The sequence below is a fragment of the Pelecanus crispus genome, chromosome 6, assembly GCF_030463565.1.
Source record: "Pelecanus crispus isolate bPelCri1 chromosome 6, bPelCri1.pri, whole genome shotgun sequence".
In the NCBI taxonomy this organism is placed as follows: Eukaryota; Metazoa; Chordata; class Aves; order Pelecaniformes; family Pelecanidae; genus Pelecanus; species Pelecanus crispus.
Window position 1 is genome coordinate 61,781,125 of NC_134648.1, and position 18,220 is coordinate 61,799,344.

General features: G+C 49.8%; 1 protein-coding gene across 1 annotated transcript in view; it reads left to right on the top strand.

The window, feature by feature from the left end:
- Window positions 1–12,866: 12,866 nt before the first annotated feature.
- Window positions 12,867–18,220, top strand: part of RCOR1 (REST corepressor 1) — an 82,897-nt gene continuing 77,543 nt past the window's right edge. The window contains exons 1-2 of the mRNA XM_075712220.1: window positions 12,867–13,053; window positions 13,184–13,243. Coding sequence (XP_075568335.1) covers window positions 12,867–13,053; window positions 13,184–13,243 — 247 coding nt within the window. The remainder of the gene's footprint in view (window positions 13,054–13,183; window positions 13,244–18,220) is intronic.

Consider the following 18,220-nt stretch of genomic DNA (forward strand, 5'->3'; position numbering starts at 1 on the left):
AGGCCGTCTTGCGGGGACGCCTTGCCGATTGAATCATAGAATCATAGAATCATAGAATCATCTAGGTTGGAAAAGACCTTTAAGATCATCCAGTCCAACCATTAACCTACACTACCAAGCCCACTCTAGACTAATCAAGGGTAGACCAGACTAAACCATATCCCGAAGTGCCACATCTACTCGTTTTTTAAACGCCTCCAGGGATGGTGACTCCACCACCTCTCTGGGCAGCCTGTTCCAATACTTGACCACCCTTTCCGTAAAGAAATTTTTCCTAATTTCCAGTCTAAACCTCCCCTGGCGCAGCTTAAGCCCATTTCCTCTTGTCTTATCGCTAGCTACTTGGGAGAAGAGACCAACACCCACCTCACTACAACCTCCTTTCAGGTAGTTGTAGAGAGCGATAAGGTCTCCCCTCAGCCTCCTCTTTTCCAGGCTAAACAACCCCAGTTCCCTCAGCCGCTCCTCATAAGACCTGTGCTCCAGACCCTTCACCAGCTTCGTTGCCCGCCTCTGAACACGCTCCAGCACCTCAATGTCTTTCTTGTAGTGAGGGGCCCAAAACTGGACACAGTATTCCAGGTGCGGCCTCACCAGCGCCGAGTACAGGGGGACAATCACCTCCCTGCTGATTTAATCCCTTGCGGATTTAAATCAGACATAGCATTTCACCACGCAATCTCTCCCTGTAGTTCCCTACACAGGGCCCATATACATTTGTATATTGTATAGCTCCTTCACAGCCTGCAGTGCTTTCGACACGTAATATGCATGTTTATCTCAATGCGGGATAGACACCAATTAACACTGCTCGTTAATGAGGGCACAATCAACTTGCATAACCTTGAACCGCGGAGTGCACACAGTGATGTATGAATGGGAGGTTAACTGCAGATGACAGCTCATTTCTTTTTGTTCTTCTGCCCAGAACATCCTGCCAATACACACATTATAAATACTGTGTTCGTGTGATGGTAAGGGGGGGCATTTCAGAAGTGAGTGTCGCCTCTTTGTTTTAGGAGCAATTGCATGACATCCGGGGTTTCAGCCTTAATACCATCTATCGCCTCGGCTGCTGGATCAGCTGTTTCCCCCCCAGCATCTCCACTGCTGGTATCCCTAACCACAGCCCGGTTCTGCTTTCTGAATTAGAAAGCTGAATGTGACACGGATTAACTTAAAAACCTACAGAAAAGGGCAAGTGGCATTTTTGATGTGCCTGAGACACTCGTGTCCATCTGACTCACAGTTTACAACTCGTGGAGCCTCATAGTTCACAACTCACTGAGCGGTATTATTCGTAATTTGGGTAAATGCTCACTTGCTCACCCACCCACAGCCGTGTTATATACTGCTTTTCCATGCAAAACGCTCAGCCAGCGATAAAGCCCCGTTAGCATCACGCTATCTCTGCTTTCGCACAGATTATGCCACATCAGTGTTCCTTCTGTGGGGAATATATTTACTTGCTGTAAGGAGCCATCTAGTGAGGGTTTACTGCACGTGAAATCAGAGTAACCATTTCTTTACTGTTTCCAGGCAATACCGAAAGAAAAAGTGCTATTTTTTTTTTCCTCTCCCCCCCACCGCCATGTGCTCCTGCTGCACTCGAGCCGCAGCTGAAGCAAACGGATCGAGCAGGTGAGGTTGTGCGGGGCTGAATGCCCGTTCCTCTGGCCTTCCCTTTACAAAAACCGGGGAGCACACGTGCTCGCCCTCGCCCAGCTCTGCTCTTGAGGCACCCACAGGGAGTAAGGAAGAGTCCCGAAGGACCTGCCCTCTGCCCTGGCAAGAGCGAAAGCAAAGTGAGTGGGTGGAGAACAGAGGGAAGGGCAGGGCGGCCCTGGGCAGAAGTGAAGGGCCTTAAAGCTGGTCCCGCTTTGGTGTACGGGGAACGGAAGAACAGAGCCAGCCGGTGAAATGCCCCTCGTCACGCCGGCAGCGGTGGCATAGCCGGGAACTGAATTCCATTTACAGAAGGCTAAGCCAGAGCCTCAGTCAGCAGACAGATAAAGAGAGTGGCGTTTGAATGGTGGGCACCTCTGTGCTAGTTTGCTTTTTTTGTTGTTTTGTTCTTTAAAGAACGATGAACTTCAGCAGATGAAAACGTGAGAGTAGAGTTGAGAGTGTCTGTGCACTACAGAGATTTGAAGCTACCGCTCCTGGAGCATCAAAAGCATGGCTACATTGCAAAATCTATGTTTTTAGGAATTTTATAGTCTGCCAAAGGTACTGAACACACTGACTTAAATATTAAGCATTCAGTCAGGGAAATGACAGCAGCTTTTCTACAGGTTAGAAGTAAGATTTGGTGTTGTGCTCTGAAACTATACTCAGCGACGGTGGCTGGGTGGAGGGAGGGGGTGCAAGGGGCGGCATCATTCATTTTGGTTGTACTGAAGCAGTCTCCAGGCTAAATCCGAGCAGCTGCAGGCAGCGGGGTCTCCATCGGGCGTGCCTGGGATGCTCCACAGCAGGCGATATGCCGGAGTCTTCACTGTGACATTCACGGTGGAGCCTCCTCCGGCCCCTTCAAGCCTCTTGGGGTGGGAGTTTGCAAGCAAGCAAGCAGCTGCGCATCACTTTGAGCAGCCTTATGCTGTGCTGGCACTGGAGTGATCCTCCCCATCTCCAGCCTGCGTATTTCCAGCGCTGGTTCTCAGTAGGCAGCTTTTCTGTCCCTCGATAGCTCAGCTCTGTGCTCTCCCATGTTGTCCTCGGCTCGGTTCCCCTAGGCACAAGCGGCCAGCCCTCGATGGGAGAGCGCCGAGCGTCAGACCCTCCGTAGGGCTGAAAAAAATGGCTGGCACACTGGAAGAAAGAGACTCTGAGACGTTTGACACTGTAATACACAATAAACAGGACAGTAATTTTTCATAGCTATGCTGCATATCAGGATAGGGAAAGTAATCCAACTTTTATAAACAAGCCTTTATTCTGCAAAACCCAGACACTCTCTCATGCACAAGAAAATGCTCTGAATTATGAATGCCTGTCATTTTACAATAACTATTCCTTGCTTTTTTTTTTTTTGAAAATGCAAACAATGAAAAACATTTTTTTTTACAGTGAGAAAAATCCCCATTTTCAGTTGGTGGAAAGTATTTGACTACATCAATGATTAATAGGTTTAATGTAATAGCTGCAACTGAAATTTAAAAAGCAAACAAGCCAAACAGAGCCAAATGGATTTGTTATAATGATTTCATTAGGGATTTTTAAAAGTTTGCTTTATACTTGCAGTTTGTTGTCAGAAAGAATTGGCTGAATTCAGTCAAAATGGTTTGTTCTTTGTCTGGCCGTGGTCACCATAGCTACCATTTCAATCTGTTAACATATGTGGTATTATTTTGTTCCTTTCTCTTAAACTCTATTCACAGATGCTGTCAAGATTTTCCTTTGTACATATCGGATCGGTTCGTGCCAGGTTTGGCTCCATGTCCTTTCAGACGAGAGCCTCTGATGAGGACAAGGTGGTTAGGCACTCGGTGCAGCAATGGAGCCAGGAGGAGAAGCTGGGGTGGGGATGGCTCCTATTCCACTACGGCATGGGATCTGTGAGAAATACCTTGGGAAGACACTGTCAGAGGTGTATCTATTTTCTAGAGAGGTAGGTATTCCCAGGGTGTGCTGTGCCAGATCCTCAGCTGCTGTAAATCAGTACAAGTGCATTCATTTTAGCGGAGCTGTCGTGCCTGATGATGGTCGGGTCCTGTCATGTTGCTCATTACACAGGTTTTGGGTAAGGAGCCAAGAGATGAAGGGAGGCACAGCTACAACGTTTTAAGTAAATAAGTAATAAGATTGTATAGCCTCTGTTCTCTTGCTTTTTCCGGTCTTAGGAAAGGTTCAGGTTGCCACTTCATGTGGAGGTGTATCCACTCTGGATAATGTAGGTGACTGGAATATTTAGTGGAGATCAGATTACCCACATTTCACATTTTAATTGGCGCTGAATGGGGAAAGAGTCAGTTTTCTCTATTGCTGAATGTGAAGATGATTGAGATGGCTTCATTTTCTTTCCAGCTGTGAAGCAGGCAGATAAATGTACTGATGTGAGCATGTATGCAGTACAGCTTATAGTGGGGAAGCCGTAAAAGAAATCAGATAATCTGGAAAATATACAGTTTTGTTTCACAACAAAGCTCTCACGGTAAAAAGTAAAGTTAAGGCGAGTCTCTCTTTTTTTTTTTTTTTTTTAAAAAAAAATCATATAAAAGCCTTTGTTTAAGGGTCTGTGGGTCTGATTTTCAGAGCTGCTGAGCACCCTGCTCTCTGGTTTCTTTTAACTGGAGATGTAGGTGTTCAGCATTTCTGGCAGCCGGGGCCCCTCCACTAATGCCTGCAGAGAGTAGCTGGAGAAAGTGTGAGAAACATTATTGTAATGAGCGGCTAATTCTGCCTCTCCTTCCTGCCTCTCAGTGCAGATGAAAGAGTGCCTGGGAGTCATGTTATGTGCACGGAGAAAGGGAATTCTGATTTACTGGCTCTGGCTCCCCAGGGGCAGGGATGCTCTCCTAGCACAACTCACAGTAACTCACATCTGCATTTCCAGTATAAGGCCCATTTTTAAGGACTCCTAGTTCGGCTATAAAAATTCACTTAGCATGCATGAATAGAAACCAAATTGACAAGATAGACCATAACTGCTCTGAAAGGGCCATTAGTTCCTGTCGTATGAAAAATGCACGTTTTAAAAAAGCAAGTATTGTTCACATTTGCACAACAGGCTGTAACTGTTCCTTCTAAGTCATTATAGCCTGTACGGAAGTAATCATTTTCAAAGTCTCTATTGATACCACAGGCACAGAAACAGCAGGAGGCCGATGCCTGTGCTTGGTATTAATCCAGAGCCTTCCAGTGCCTCTGAGCAGGTTCGGATCAGTGTAAATTCTAGATTTACACCGATGTAACTGAGAAGAGGAAGACCACGGTATAAAGATTTTGTCTGATGAGTGAAGAGTTTGGTGCAAGGTTTCTGCTGTCCTCAGGTGAATCCCAGTGGTGCAGTGGCTGTGAGAGGGTACCAACAAGTTGTCCATTGAGAAACACCATCCATCCCCTGTGCTCAGTGCTGGTGGAGAGGGGAGGGGAAATGCATTTGTATTTGGTGCTTTTGGTGTTTAACAAGGGAAAAGCCCAGGGCAGATAGGAATGTAGCTCTTTTTTTAATCATGCTTTGAAGAGATACTAGGTCATGGCATTTTATGAAATTGTTTCTTTTAGTTGGCGATTAATCCCTCACTTGATGCCAAATTGAGGTTTTGTTGATTTTTTCCTTTTCCGGGTTTTCATGTGTTGCAGGTTTTCTTTAGACAAATAGCAGTGGGGAACTAACTTTGCTTGCTCTCTCCTCCCCCCTGAGATCTCTAGCATTTGAGATTTCCAGGTTATATTTGGAATAAATGGAAGAGAGAGTGTAAAATCAAAGGTTGGCACTAGAGTCCTGACGAGCTGTGCTACGCCTTAGGGGTGTGTTCACGGAAGCACCGGGCCTGAGCCTTCTTGTACTGGTTTGACAACAAAGGGAATTTCCAGGGATTTCAGCAGAGTGATCCCATGTACCTCAGAAGGATGTGAATAAGACAATTTTCTCCACTTCCACATGTGTGTACGGACATACCAACCTATACATTTTTACTCTCTTACAAAAGTTTGCTTAAACCTACGACTGCACGTTTTGAGGACAATTTCAGATGAATTTCTAACAGTTCCCTTTCTCATGGGAATGCCAGGGGTCAGAGGCCTTGTAGGATACCCCTGCCTGCATTTCCCTAAGATCATCCTATGTCATGGGAAGAGATTGGGCTGAATGGTGGAGTAGAGGGGGCTGGGTTGGCAGAAAGTCAAAGCGGGGATTTTGCGGTAGGATTTCAGGAGCAAGCAGCTGCCTCTCAGCTGGACCTCCCTTCCCCATTGCTGGGATGACCACCGTAGCAGCAAGGCGAGTGAAGAGGACCCCCAGGGAGTCGGGAGACCGCCTGCCTGGCTGAGGGACTTTGCTGCAGGGTTTCCCTTGGAGCCCTGGACACCGGCGTGCCTCCGTGGGAGGGTGCAGGCAGGGGGCTGCCTGCCAGGTTGCAAAGGTGGGACACCTCTCTCCGGGCTGCCTTTTCTGCTCCCACCGGTGGATCCCGGTGACACGGGCCCCTGGAAAGCTGCCACCGTGGAGGGGCTCACATGGAGGAGTTGTCCCGCTGGATCTGGCCGGTGCTGCTTTCAGTCCATTAGCCTTGCCGCTAGCAGCGTTCTTCAAAGGTAATGCCGCAGCACTGCGTGAGTAGAGCTGCTCCTGGGGAAAGCTTCTTCCCTCACTCGAAAGAAAAAGAGATTGATTTAAACGCTGAAGTGCACGGGAGTGTATTCCTTGCAAAGCTCTAAAAATTAATATCTACTGTTAAACCCCTGGATCTCTTGATGTACAGCATCCAATGTTTGTCCCATTAGGCCTTGTGACAAAAAGCTCGCCAAAGGGATTGTGTGCATTTCTGTTTGAAATCTCCTGTGAGAAAAATTAAGTTATTGGACTCCCAGTCACCCTGAGAACGATGACAGCAGTCCCCTGCAACTCCGTCTCCCCTCACAGATTTTAGCATTGTGCGCTGGCTGCCCTGCCGCCACGATGGAGATGATGGAGTGAAGTGATATGAAAGAAGTTTATGAGAAGAGAGTGGTATCTTCCCAGGTAAGCGCTGCGCTAGCTGCAATCATCCCTACGATGAAGTGGCTCCCGAAAAGGAAATCTTTTTTCCCCATTTATTTTTTTAAGGAGTGATGAATCTCTTTGCGCCTTGTGTTTCTCTTCCGATACGGAGATTTTCTACTTCAACACAGAACTGAGAGGAGCAAACTGATCAGCTATCTGAGGCTTTCTACTCTGGTTTTGCTATGTGCCTCTTCCTAATCCTCAGGAAAGGAAAGGTGCCTGTCGCACCTCATAGGGGGCTTGGTTTCTGTGAGAAGGCACCAGCTACGGAGGGGTTAATAACACCAGAGCCTAGCTCCTGTCTCACCGCCTCTCACTGCTGTCCCTTCCCACTTTCTCCTCCTGAGCTCTTCTTCAGGGCTGCCCAGGGGTGCGGGGTGGGGGCAGAGAGGGGTGTGCAGATGGGTGGCTTCTGTTGCCCTCAGCTTCACAAGCTGCGAAACAGCTCCTAGCGCGGATGCTGAAGCAAACCCGCTGGGGTCTGCGTTCACGCTTCGCTGGCGTAGACGGGGCGTTCTCTGCAACTCTGCCCGCGCCGAGGCGTCGTGAGTTTGTCCCACTGCTCTCCCTGGCACCGCCAGCCTCTGCCTGTGCAGGATTTCAGTCCCATCCTCTCCTCCTCCCAAGGCCAGCTCTTGGTGCCTCCCCTCGGGGCCAGCCAGGAGCCCCTGCGCCAGCCCAAGATGGGGTTTCCACTGCTGCTGCAGCTCCCCCGGCTCCGCCAGCCGTGCTCGCCCCGCAGCCGCCAGCAGCCCTTCTCCTGCCTCCCCCCGCTGATCCAAGCCCAGCTGCCTCTCTGCACCCTCGTACTCCCACCACGGCCCTCCCCACACTTTTTCCACTGGCCTCCCACTCGCTACAGGATATGAGCCATTCTCTCCAGTGGGAAATAAAAGTTTGGATTAAAATTTGCCATATTATTCCTTCTCTAAAAGCAGCTTTCAGGCTGAAAACTCCAAGGACAAATTTGCAAAGGAATGCAGGAGATTTAGGGACAGATTTTTAAGGTCTTTTAGTTACATTAAAATGAAATTAGATGCCCCTTGGGATTTTTTCAGCAGAAGGAGGTGTTTTTGAAATTTGCATATGATGTCTGTTTACGTCTTTAGGCACTGAAATGCTTCCAGAGATTTGGGGTTTGAACACCTAAGCCCCCTTGAAACCAAAGAGAGCCAGGCATCAACTCCCGTACATTCCTTCCAAATTCCAGCCAAAATTGTTGTCGAACTTGGAGCACGAAGTTCTAATGTAAGAGATTATAAACCCGATTTCCGCTCTGCTTTTGCAGGCAGCTTAGCACCAGGGAAAAAAAACCAACCCATAGTGTTGACTGTATAAACATCTTGTTCAAAGGGTAACATTTTCCTGATTAATAGCCTTTCAGTATGAAAAACAATCAGTCTAGAGCGTGATTAATTGTCCCTTCTACTACTAGGAACCAAGTATATGTGTGTGTATATACATGCATACATATATACACACACACTGGTGTAAACACACAGGCACATTCTCACTGGGGTAAGCATTTTTAGTGTGTCTGTTTTCAAGGAAAATACAATATGCAGGAGGTGAGAGCTGCTTTTTACAGCTCGGGCAAACAGGAAGGGCTTTAGCTCCTGTAACCCTTTGTGGCAAGAACTGGCAGCCCCAGGGGTGCACGGCGAGCGCTGCTGTCCAGGTGAAAGGCATGACACACTCACCTGGGCAGGGAGGAGACCAAGAAGGAGGCAAAAGACGCTTTGCTTTTCGTCCAGGGAATGAAGGCTGCTCAGTTGTTGGGCATCCCAGCTGTGTTTCTACTTCATTTGTGTTTTACTTACAGGACTGACAGGGTTAATGACAATAAAAAGTTTTCATTTAAAAGTTGGCAGGCAGAGGTGCTTTTCCCTTGACACAGATAACCAAATTTCAAGAAATTATTTAAAAAGACAGTCCTGCCTGGTCCAACCTGTTAGGCTACAGCAAACACACAACAGTGACATGGCCTTTGTAAGGAAAAGACTCCCCCCCGCCTTTTGCTCTGATATCTAAACAGCTGAACAGGTTAACCATTACGTTACACTAATGCCCAGAAGTTGCAGTCAAGCTCAGGGGCTAAGAAAAACATCCTTGCTTTATGTGACTCAGTCTGCTACGGGTCGTGTACGAAACTCCTGATCCTACACACAGCTCGATGAGCCTCGGCAGGACATGCGGGTGCATGCAGTCACGTGTAGGATTGCAGCCTAATGTGTCCAAATGAAATATTGATCCAGGTAAACAAGACCCCGTACCCACCAGAGTCGCTCTTAGTGCTCACGGGGTTTCGTCCTCATCTGTCCCACCTTGCAGAACTTAAAAATAACAAAGTTTTAACATTGGGTTTCTCCAGAGCAAGTGGCGTGAGCCGGAGGAGTAGAATTTGTTGCTCTTTTGGCATTTGCAGTAGTCAGAGGCTGCAAAAAGTGCATTCACTGTTGCTGCTGAAAAATAAAATTCTGTATTTTGTGTACAGTCTCTGTGTACACACTCGCCTACACTCTGTGAAGAGTTTTCTTTATGGCCAGAAAAGAATTTTTCAAAAGTTTCCTTCAAGAACACCACCAAAATCTGTAGCGCTGTGTTGGGACGCTCTCAAAACTTCAGGCTTTTCAGCCTAAGCAGAAAGAAACCCAGGGCCACTGTTACGGAAGCAAAAACAAACATGAAGAATTTTCTCAATGGTTAGGAACAAAGAGCTCCATCAGCATCAGAGATGTTATGTTGAGGGCTCATGAGTTTCTGCAGAAAGGTTTGAAAAGAAAAGCAGCCCTGGCAGGGGTGAAGGGGGTGGTGTCGGCCTGGGACAAGAGCTGTGGCAGGTGCAAACTGGCTGCGATGGTGACAGCCCCGAGACTTCCTGCTCTGGGGACACCCACACGTGCAGAGTGCACAGGCACGCACCCCTCGGCACCCAAGGGAGAAGGCACCCATCCGCTCCCCTTCCTGGGCATCTCCTCATCTTCTGCCGGGGATAAGGAGCGGCCCGGTGGGTGGGCGGGAGCGGCAGAGCGTGCCCGGCCGTCCCAGGCGACGGCTTTGGCACGGGTGGACCTGTCGCGGTGCTGCCAAGCAGCGGTGGGCACGGATGGCATCTGTCACCGCGCTGGCAAGCAGCGGTGGGGCCGCAGGGGATGCGCGGCTCCTCCAGCCCGCTCCTGCGGGACGGTGCTGAGCAGCCCCGCTCCCGGGGGGGCCACGGCTTTAGGGAAGGCAAACAGTTGTGAAGTGCCGGCAGTAAATGTCGTTTCAACAGCTTCAAAGAGTGCGATTGGGTTATAGGTCAGATGGGCGACTTCGATTTTAATCCTGGGGCCTAAGCGGGTAACAGCTATGAAGAGAGGAGGAGGGAGAGAGGAAGTGAAGGAAGACCAAAATTAGGCCCCGATTTGCAAAGCTGTACACACGTGTCTTGGTGTAAGCACGTCTGTGGTCTCAGGTTCAAGTTCAAGTTGAATACTCAGGTGTGCTTCAGCCTAATTCTTAGGTGAGGTGTCCCATCACCCCCCCCCCCCCCCCCGGCTGGGACCTGCAAAGCAGACAGAAAAACCTTTCAAATTTCACTCAAGCTCATTTTTAAATGAAAAATCAGGTGTTCCCTTCCTGCCCTTGCGTTTCTGGAGTAGAAACACCGGAGTACAGAGAAGGATAATGAACACTCTGCCATGTTTGCATTCCTGTCTATCATGAAAATGCATTCTGCGCTAACGAACTAATACACTTCGCGCTGGGAAATACTTGTGGCTGTCAGCGCTGGGGTTTAAGAGCATCGCTAATTATTCCCCTATTTTAGAACTGAGATTTTTAAAGAGTGTGGGATCAAGAGTCACCATCATAAAATTTAGTTTTGTGAGCCAGTAAAAGTTAGTTTTATGTAGTGTAAATAAACTTATTTTTTGTGCTGTAAATAAATAACCGTGGTGAAGAAATATTGACAGGTACATGCATGTGTACGTGAAGGAAACTGATTATGCATCTGTCTGTATAGACACACAACACATATACTGAGCGTAGAGGGGAAAGTAAATATTGAAGAGGTCACTAGGCTGAAAGAAACTAACGTGCATTTCAAAAAGGTATTTCCTTCCCTAATTTTAATAGAGCAAGTAGTGCATGAAAATTAAGGAGGACCCTTTCCCAACTACCTGGAAGTTAAATAATTGTGATAATCTGAAGCACAGTATAGAAAAGGAACGGTAAGCGCAGGACCAGAAACCGTGGCTCTCCCTCAGCAGCTCTTTCCCCCTCCCCCTGTGCAAATTCTCTTGGATTAAAATGGCAGAGGGAGGAGGGGAGTGGCTGGGGACAGTTTGTCTGATACGAGATAACCGCTGCTAGTCAAATTGCACTTTTAATTGCACGGGCCAATAAAAAAAAAACTTGCTACAGAAGTTAATTTGAATGAAAATAGAAGACACACCCCACAAGCTGCTTTCCACGATTCTGTATTGTTTACCCTCACCCTGCCGCACAGTTCGAGTCCCAAATAAAAGCCAGCACTTCGTATACTTTTGTCGCCCATTTTTGTCAGGACGGGCCTGGACCCCGTCGTCCCCCCCCCCCCCCCCCAGCAATTCCTCCCCTGAAGCATACAGGGGTCGCGACAGGAGCCTCGTGCGACGGGGGGAAGCAAAAGCGGTCTCGCTTCCCCTTTTGTTTCCACCCCTCGCCCCGGCTCCCTCCCAGTTTTTGGGAGCGCTGCCGCCGGCGGCTGGCGGCGGGGCAGCGCGCACGGCCCGGGGGCTCGGGGCAGGCACGACCGCGCCGGCTGATGCCGTCCCCGACGCCCGCAGCCTGCTCCGACGACGGCGGCCATGCGGGGAGGGCGGCCGCGCCGCGCCAGGCCTCCGCAGGCCGAAGGGGCTCCGCCGCGGCCCGAGCCCCGCCGAGGTGGCGGGGGGAGCCGGGCGCCTCGCCGGCAAGGCGTGAGCCGTCGAAATTTGGGGCGCGGGGCCGCCGGCTCAGGCCGGGCCCAAGGGGCGGACCTGGGCTTGGCCGAAGAGCCCCTCCAGGGGAGCGGGGGGGCTCGGGAGTTACTCGGGAGGACCTCGGGGCGACCGCGGCCGCAGCCTGGGGCAAGGGCTTCGGCGGCCCCTGCGACCCCCGGGGGGAGGCCGGCAGCAGCCGGCTGACGGGGCCCGATCCTGCTCTGGGGTGCGGCCCGGGGGCCCCGTCCGTCCGGTGCCGGTTTCCCGGCTGGCCGCTCTCATCCCCTCAGGGCTCCGCTGCCGGGAAGGGGGAACCTCCCCCGCCCCCGGCGCTGTCCCGTAGCCTCAGCGCCGCTCCCGGCCGCCCCCCCGGCTCTGCCCAGGGCACTGCCGGCCGCCGGGCTCCCCGAGCCCTCGGCGGCTCCTTCCCCCCGCGGAGCGGCCGCCCCTGCCGGCGGGGCCGTCCCGACCGGGTGGGGCCCAGAACCCCGGCGCCAGCCGCCGCCGCCCGCCTCAGCGTCCCCCGGCCCCCGGGTAACGGGGGCTTTGTATGGAATCCCATTCAAACCACGCCGTAACCTTCCGCCGCGGGGGGGGAGGCAAAGTAGTCCCTCGCCACCCTCCTCCCGGGGGTGAGCTCACAGAGGGGCGGCGAACCCCGCTGCCGCCCCCTCCGCGGGCCGGGCCGGGCCGGGGAGCGCCGCTCCGGCGGGGGCGTGCGAACCCGCCTCTCTCCCCCTCCGCTCCGGCGCAGCCCTCGGAGGAGAGGTATCGCTGGGCGGAGAGATCGCGGAGCCCTCACACGTATGGCCCGGCGATACGCCTCCACCTAACCCAGCAAACGGAAGCGCCGGGCCGCCACGATGGACAGGAAACGCCGTCCAATGGGCAGGCGGGCTGGCCTCCCAAAATGTAGGTTTAGCCAATGGAAAGGGGCGGGAGCGGGGGAAGGCGGGGCCGGTGGCAGGCAGCAGCGCAGGTTGAACGGAGTCCCAGCGCAGGGCTGGGATGAGCCTCAAAGTTCGGGGCGATCGTGGTGGGGGATGTAGCAGCGCCGCCGCCGCCGCGCACCGGCCCGCCCCGGCTCCCGCCCGCCCTCGGCGCCTCCCCCAGCCCCCCCCCCCCGCAGTTTTTAAACTCTGATTCCCCCCCCCTTTCCCTTCTACACACTCCCTCCCCCCCCCCCCCTCCCCTCTTCTACCTTCCTCCCCTAAATGCCAGCCATGATCGAGAAGGGCCCGGAGGTCTCGGGGAAACGGCGGGGCAGGAACCACAACGCCGCCGGCGCCAATAATAACAACAACGGCGGTAGCAAAAGTTTATCCGCCGCCCCCAACGGCAACAGCAGCGGCAACTCCTGGGAGGAGGGTAGCTCGGGGTCCTCCAGCGATGAGGAGCACGGTGAGAAGCGATAGGGGTGGGGGGGGGGGGGTGGTGTGTGGTAATTTTTTTTTGGGGGGGGGGGGGGGGGGGGGGGTGTAGGGGCCGGGCGGGCCCACGCGGGTAACGCTTCTCCCTCTGCCTCCCTCAGCTGGCGGCGGAATGAGGGTCGGGCCGCAGTACCAGGCGGTGGTCCCCGATTTCGACCCCGGTAAGTCTTTATTATTTTTTTTGGGGGGGGGGGGGGGGTGACTGCCCCCCCCATCCATTGCTTTGGACCCCGGCGATGAGCGGAGCCCGGGGGGGGGGGGTACCCCCCCCCCCCGGGCTCCGCTCATCGCCGGGGTCCAAAAATAATCCCCTCTCATTCCAGTCCCAAACACCCAGAGTAAGAACAAGGACCCCCCCTTCTCCCCCCCCAGCACACACGGTTGATAAAAGAAGTCTCGATGCTTTCCAGAGGGCGCTTTGCAGGCAGGGAAGGAACAGGGAAGCTGGCAGGGCTAGAGGAGGCAGGAGATGGCAGTTGGGTGGTTTTCCCCCCCCCCCCTTTTTTTTATCGCCCCCCCCCCCCTTTTTTTTTTTTTAGTACCCCCTCCCGGACTTGTGTGCCCCTGGGCTCGGTGGTAGGGGTGGAAATAGAAGGCATCAAGTTGTAAATATAATTTTTTTCGAAGGTATTTAGGAGCGACTTGGGTCTGTATTTTAATTTTCTCTCCTCCTAAGAAGCAGCTCGCCTCCCCCCTCCAAAAAAAAAAAAAAAAAAAAAAAAAAATGTTTCACATTCCAGCTATTCTGCTGCGGTTCTTTGTAAGCTAATTTAAAGTGGTATGGAAGCAAATTTTGAGCAAACAAAGGAATTGGGGCTGTGCTGAAAGGCAGGTGCTGGAAGCACGTTAGTACTGGTGTATCTCCGTGTATAGAAAGACAGGCTGTTGACCTGCTTAGTTTGAAATCTAAGCAAAATTTTTTTTTTTTTTGTATTGTTCTTTTGTAAGTGGAGGTTGAGGCTAGCGAAAACCCTCCTCCCATCTGGAGATCCTAGCGTTTGGAGTTGTCCCTTTGCCCAGCCCAAACTTAATTGAATCCTCCGCACCTCTTGCCTTAAAACAAAAAGAATGGTGTGGGAAGCCACGGTGTCTCCTTATCAAATAATTCTGAGAGTTACTATTGTGTGGATTCAGGAAAAAGGTTTCTCGTGGATCATCCTCAGACTGTGCACTAATATGTTGGATGCCTTTTTTGTTATTAAAGATACATGTTTGTTCTTAACTGTTAAGGTCTCGGTAGGGGGAGGGGGTGAAGTGGATTTTTTTCTTAAGTTCGGTATTACTTGTATTTACTTACAGAACCATTTTTCCCTACTCCTTCCCCCCTTCATTTTCTTGACAAAATAAGATACAAGGTCTTGGCACATGGGAACTCCATTTCTTGGTTGACCAGGAGGAGGAAGGTGGGGGGGGGCGGGTGGAGGGGGGGAAGAGGAGGAGAAAAAGTGGGGGGGAGGGAGGGGGAGCTGTTAGTTAGGCAGCAGTTGACACTGTTTTTCAATCTGTAGGTCAAACACAACGTTTCTGTAACACACAACGTGCATCACCCTGGCTATTAGCCAGGTATCGCAACAATACTTGGGCTTTTCGGGCACCCCCGTGAATTACACTCTTTTGTGCAATTCATTTCTCTAACATAATAGATGGAGGGGAAAAAAATACTGTGTGCCCCTTCCTCACTATTATGTGCTCAATTATACATTGTTCTGGTTTTAACTTATAGACGTACAGTGACCTATACAAAGGTTACTGCTTTCTGTGCTGTGTGGAGTGGAAGGGAGGGGGAAGTGTGTGATATCGAGAAACAAATTTTTTTCTGAGTAATATATACCCTAACACAGCATCAGCAGGCACTCTTGTCTGAGTACACAGTGTAATATAGCTCTTAGTAGATTCAGCCGAAGTAAGTGATCAGGCTTCTGATGACCTGAATGGGCATCGGATCCTTCCTTACTGGTCTCTCTCTTTTCTTCCCACCCCCCCACCCCCCCCCCCCCCCCCCTTAAAAGTATACTTTTTGGTTAACAAGTTTGAGGTGAACTTTTGTCTGCTTGTGTATTGAAGAGTTGGTTTCCTGGCCTGTGGAATTACCCAGGAATAATTTTGCAGTGCAATGTTGTTCCCTGAATTTTGTGATCTATTCTCAGTCCTAAAGGCTAAATAGCCATGTTGTGTTTATTTGTTATGCCTCTTTTGTTTCTGTGTTTAAGAAAGAACACCCTAAATAAGCCTAACACACTGCACTAAGACCTTTTAACTGAAACTGTTGAATTGTCCTGTCTCGCTGGTAATTTCAAAGTTAAATCAATGGGATAGTGTTATCAGAGCACACAGATGCTGTGTCTGTTTCTCACTAGAAATTTTAGGGACTGTTTGACGAAAGGATCCTAAAGCTTGGGGGTTGCTTGGTGTCGTGTTGCGGAGGCTTTCACCTTCAGATTAGCTGGCTGGTAAAATGCAGAGGGCTCATGCTGCTCTAGCTGTGTCTGAGGGGAAAATGGCACAGACTAGGCCTTGTGTGTATTATTTTTTTTAACTTAATGTTCAGTTATACCTCGGGTTTGGCTGAGGTATATCTGTAACTGCTGATTCTTACATCAGCACTCTTACGTGGGTGTTCCTCTGTCCCCATGCATAGGGGCAGAGAAAGCGTTTAATTTTGTTTCACTTCTCAGCCACATGCGAGCTGTAGCAAAGAGCAATAAAATCAGGAAAGCTTTTCTGAAATCCTTATCTGTGAGACTATGGGAGAAAAGAGAGGTAGAGCAAGGCAGTGGTGGGATGTTGGTCTGGGTTTCATGAATTAAATAGCCAGAGAAGAGCAAAAAAATACCAAATGGTATGGCCTGAAAGTGAAGAGAGTGTCTCCTCCATGATTGCCTAGGTCTGGGGAGGGAAGGGACCTCAGCACCTTTCAGTTAGCATGGAGGAGGATAGAGGGTGCTTGTCTCGCCCTTGTTTAAGCAGAGTATGAGGGAAATGGTTAAGGGTTGTGCTTCTTTGTTTTTGCTTAAGCCTTGGAACCAGAAAATAACAAGTTCTCATTCTGGATTACAGTGTCTTGGTGCAAGTTTTTAATTCTCCTTGTGGCTAAAACTTGCTGTGGCAGAGGCCAAGGAAGGGCCTGATGTGATTCTTTGACTGTGAAAGTGCTCGTGGCTGGAATCCTCTGTGGGGGGTGGTCCTTACTCGCAGCTCCTTTAGTAAATCCTCTCTGTGGTGGCAAGGCCTATTCCATGTGCTGGCAGAGCCTGTAGGTTCTTTGCCAAAATTGATGTTGCTATCTTTCCTACCTATCCCAATCTCCCTTTACTTTGGGAAAGTAAGTTCTCACTGCTTCTTTTATTCTCTCAGAAACTTACATCTGACATTACTGGTATAGTACTTACACCTCTATTGTTATTTGTATAATAAGAATAGTTGTACAGTGATGGCAAGGCTTTTGGAGAGGCAACGTGTTTATTAAACAAGCCAATTCAACTAGGGAGAAGAACATGCAAAACTTCTTGGGCTGAAAATCCCATGCCAGAGCTCACTAGAATCAGTAAAACTTGCACCTCAGCTGTGTTTCACTGTTTGGCCATGATTTCATAGATGTGATGTGAAAAATTGCTATTGTCTCTCCTATTTCTTCTCTTATTAGAGCTCAGAGTCAAATATTCGCCAGTCAAAAATTCTGTGCGTTAAACAAAGACTGGTATCAGTAGGTTGGCATTTTTTGCGAGTTCTCGGTCTGAGACATTGAAGGTTTTGAAGAGGGAAAACTATTATGGTTCTTTTAATCCATACAAATGAAACCCACATGTCCTGTTAATGGAAAAGCTCAGTGGAAGGAAACATTGCATATCCTAAAGCTAAATGAAAATCTTTCGTATGGGGAAGCACTGGTATTGTACTTGACCATTTTACTTGGTACTTACTAATTTATGCTATTGGAACATTGAAAATAGGAAGAAAACATTAGTAAGCACTTTAACACAACCAGTGAATTTAAGTAAAGATTAAAGCTTCCATAATTTTGAGGAGTGTTAAATAACTCCCTGAAGAGAATGGTCTCTCCTGAATTTTGACACATTGAAGGCAGATGAGCTTTTCTTTCTCCTTCATAGCACTACAACTTCAGATTCCCTCATTCGTTGTGATGGCAGTAAAAATACAAGCCACATCTTGTGCTTTTGGACATCAGTTGTGTTGGTCATCTTTGGAAAGCAGCTTCCACTGGAAGCTTTCCAGTGGAAACAGATGAGCAAGAGCTGGTTTGACTCAGTGTCTTGTAGAGGTCCAAAGTTGGGATGTGTTTCAGTTGGGAGACTTCAATCCCTTGTTTGCCATGCTGCTCTCTTCCCAATTTTTTGTGGTACTGTAACAGTTAAAGTAAAAATGGTGGAAGGAAATACTCTGTAGTGCTCTCACCTCTAGGTGCAGAAAAGCTTACTGGAAGGTGCTTATTGCCAGAAAGTCACTAATCCTTGAGGAGCTCCTTCTCTGGTCCGCACGGTTAGCTGTGCGCTGCGTACTCCTGCACAAACACTTGATATTCCCTGGCCTTCTTTCATGGCAGAGACTGTGTTGTTTCAGTGTTACCAAAAATGAAGGGGGGAGAAACCAACAACCCTTTTCAATGTAGTCAGAAACTCTGTCAGTGTAGTTGTGTCTAAGAAGGGTAAAAAAAAAAAAAAAAAAAAGTCTGCTGTCTCAGATCTGGAATGCCTGATAGGGAAGTGGTGGCATGGCCGTGTCCTAGGGGAGGAAGCTGGTGCATCCATCCATCCATCCAACTCTGGCTGTTAAAATGCGCCCACCCTCTGTCTATTTAGGATCAAAGGTGAAAGTGTAATAATGGGACAGCCCCTGGGTGGCTGATTCCCCTAGAATAGCTGTATTTCTCTGGTGGTTGTAAAGGCCAGATTTCATTAGGTTGTGTCTTCTGCAACTTCACGGGGTTCTCAGCAGAAGCACCTATTGGCCTACACAATAGGGACTGTAACCCTTTAACAAGAGGTTGTTAAAAGCCCCCTTATGACTTGCACTTGGCAAGTCCAACTCCCAGCCAGCTTGTTCAGTTTCTTTGTTTGCAAATAGTCCTGCTCCTAACAGTTCTAATAGTTTGCAAATAGTCTGAGCACCCAATGACTGTA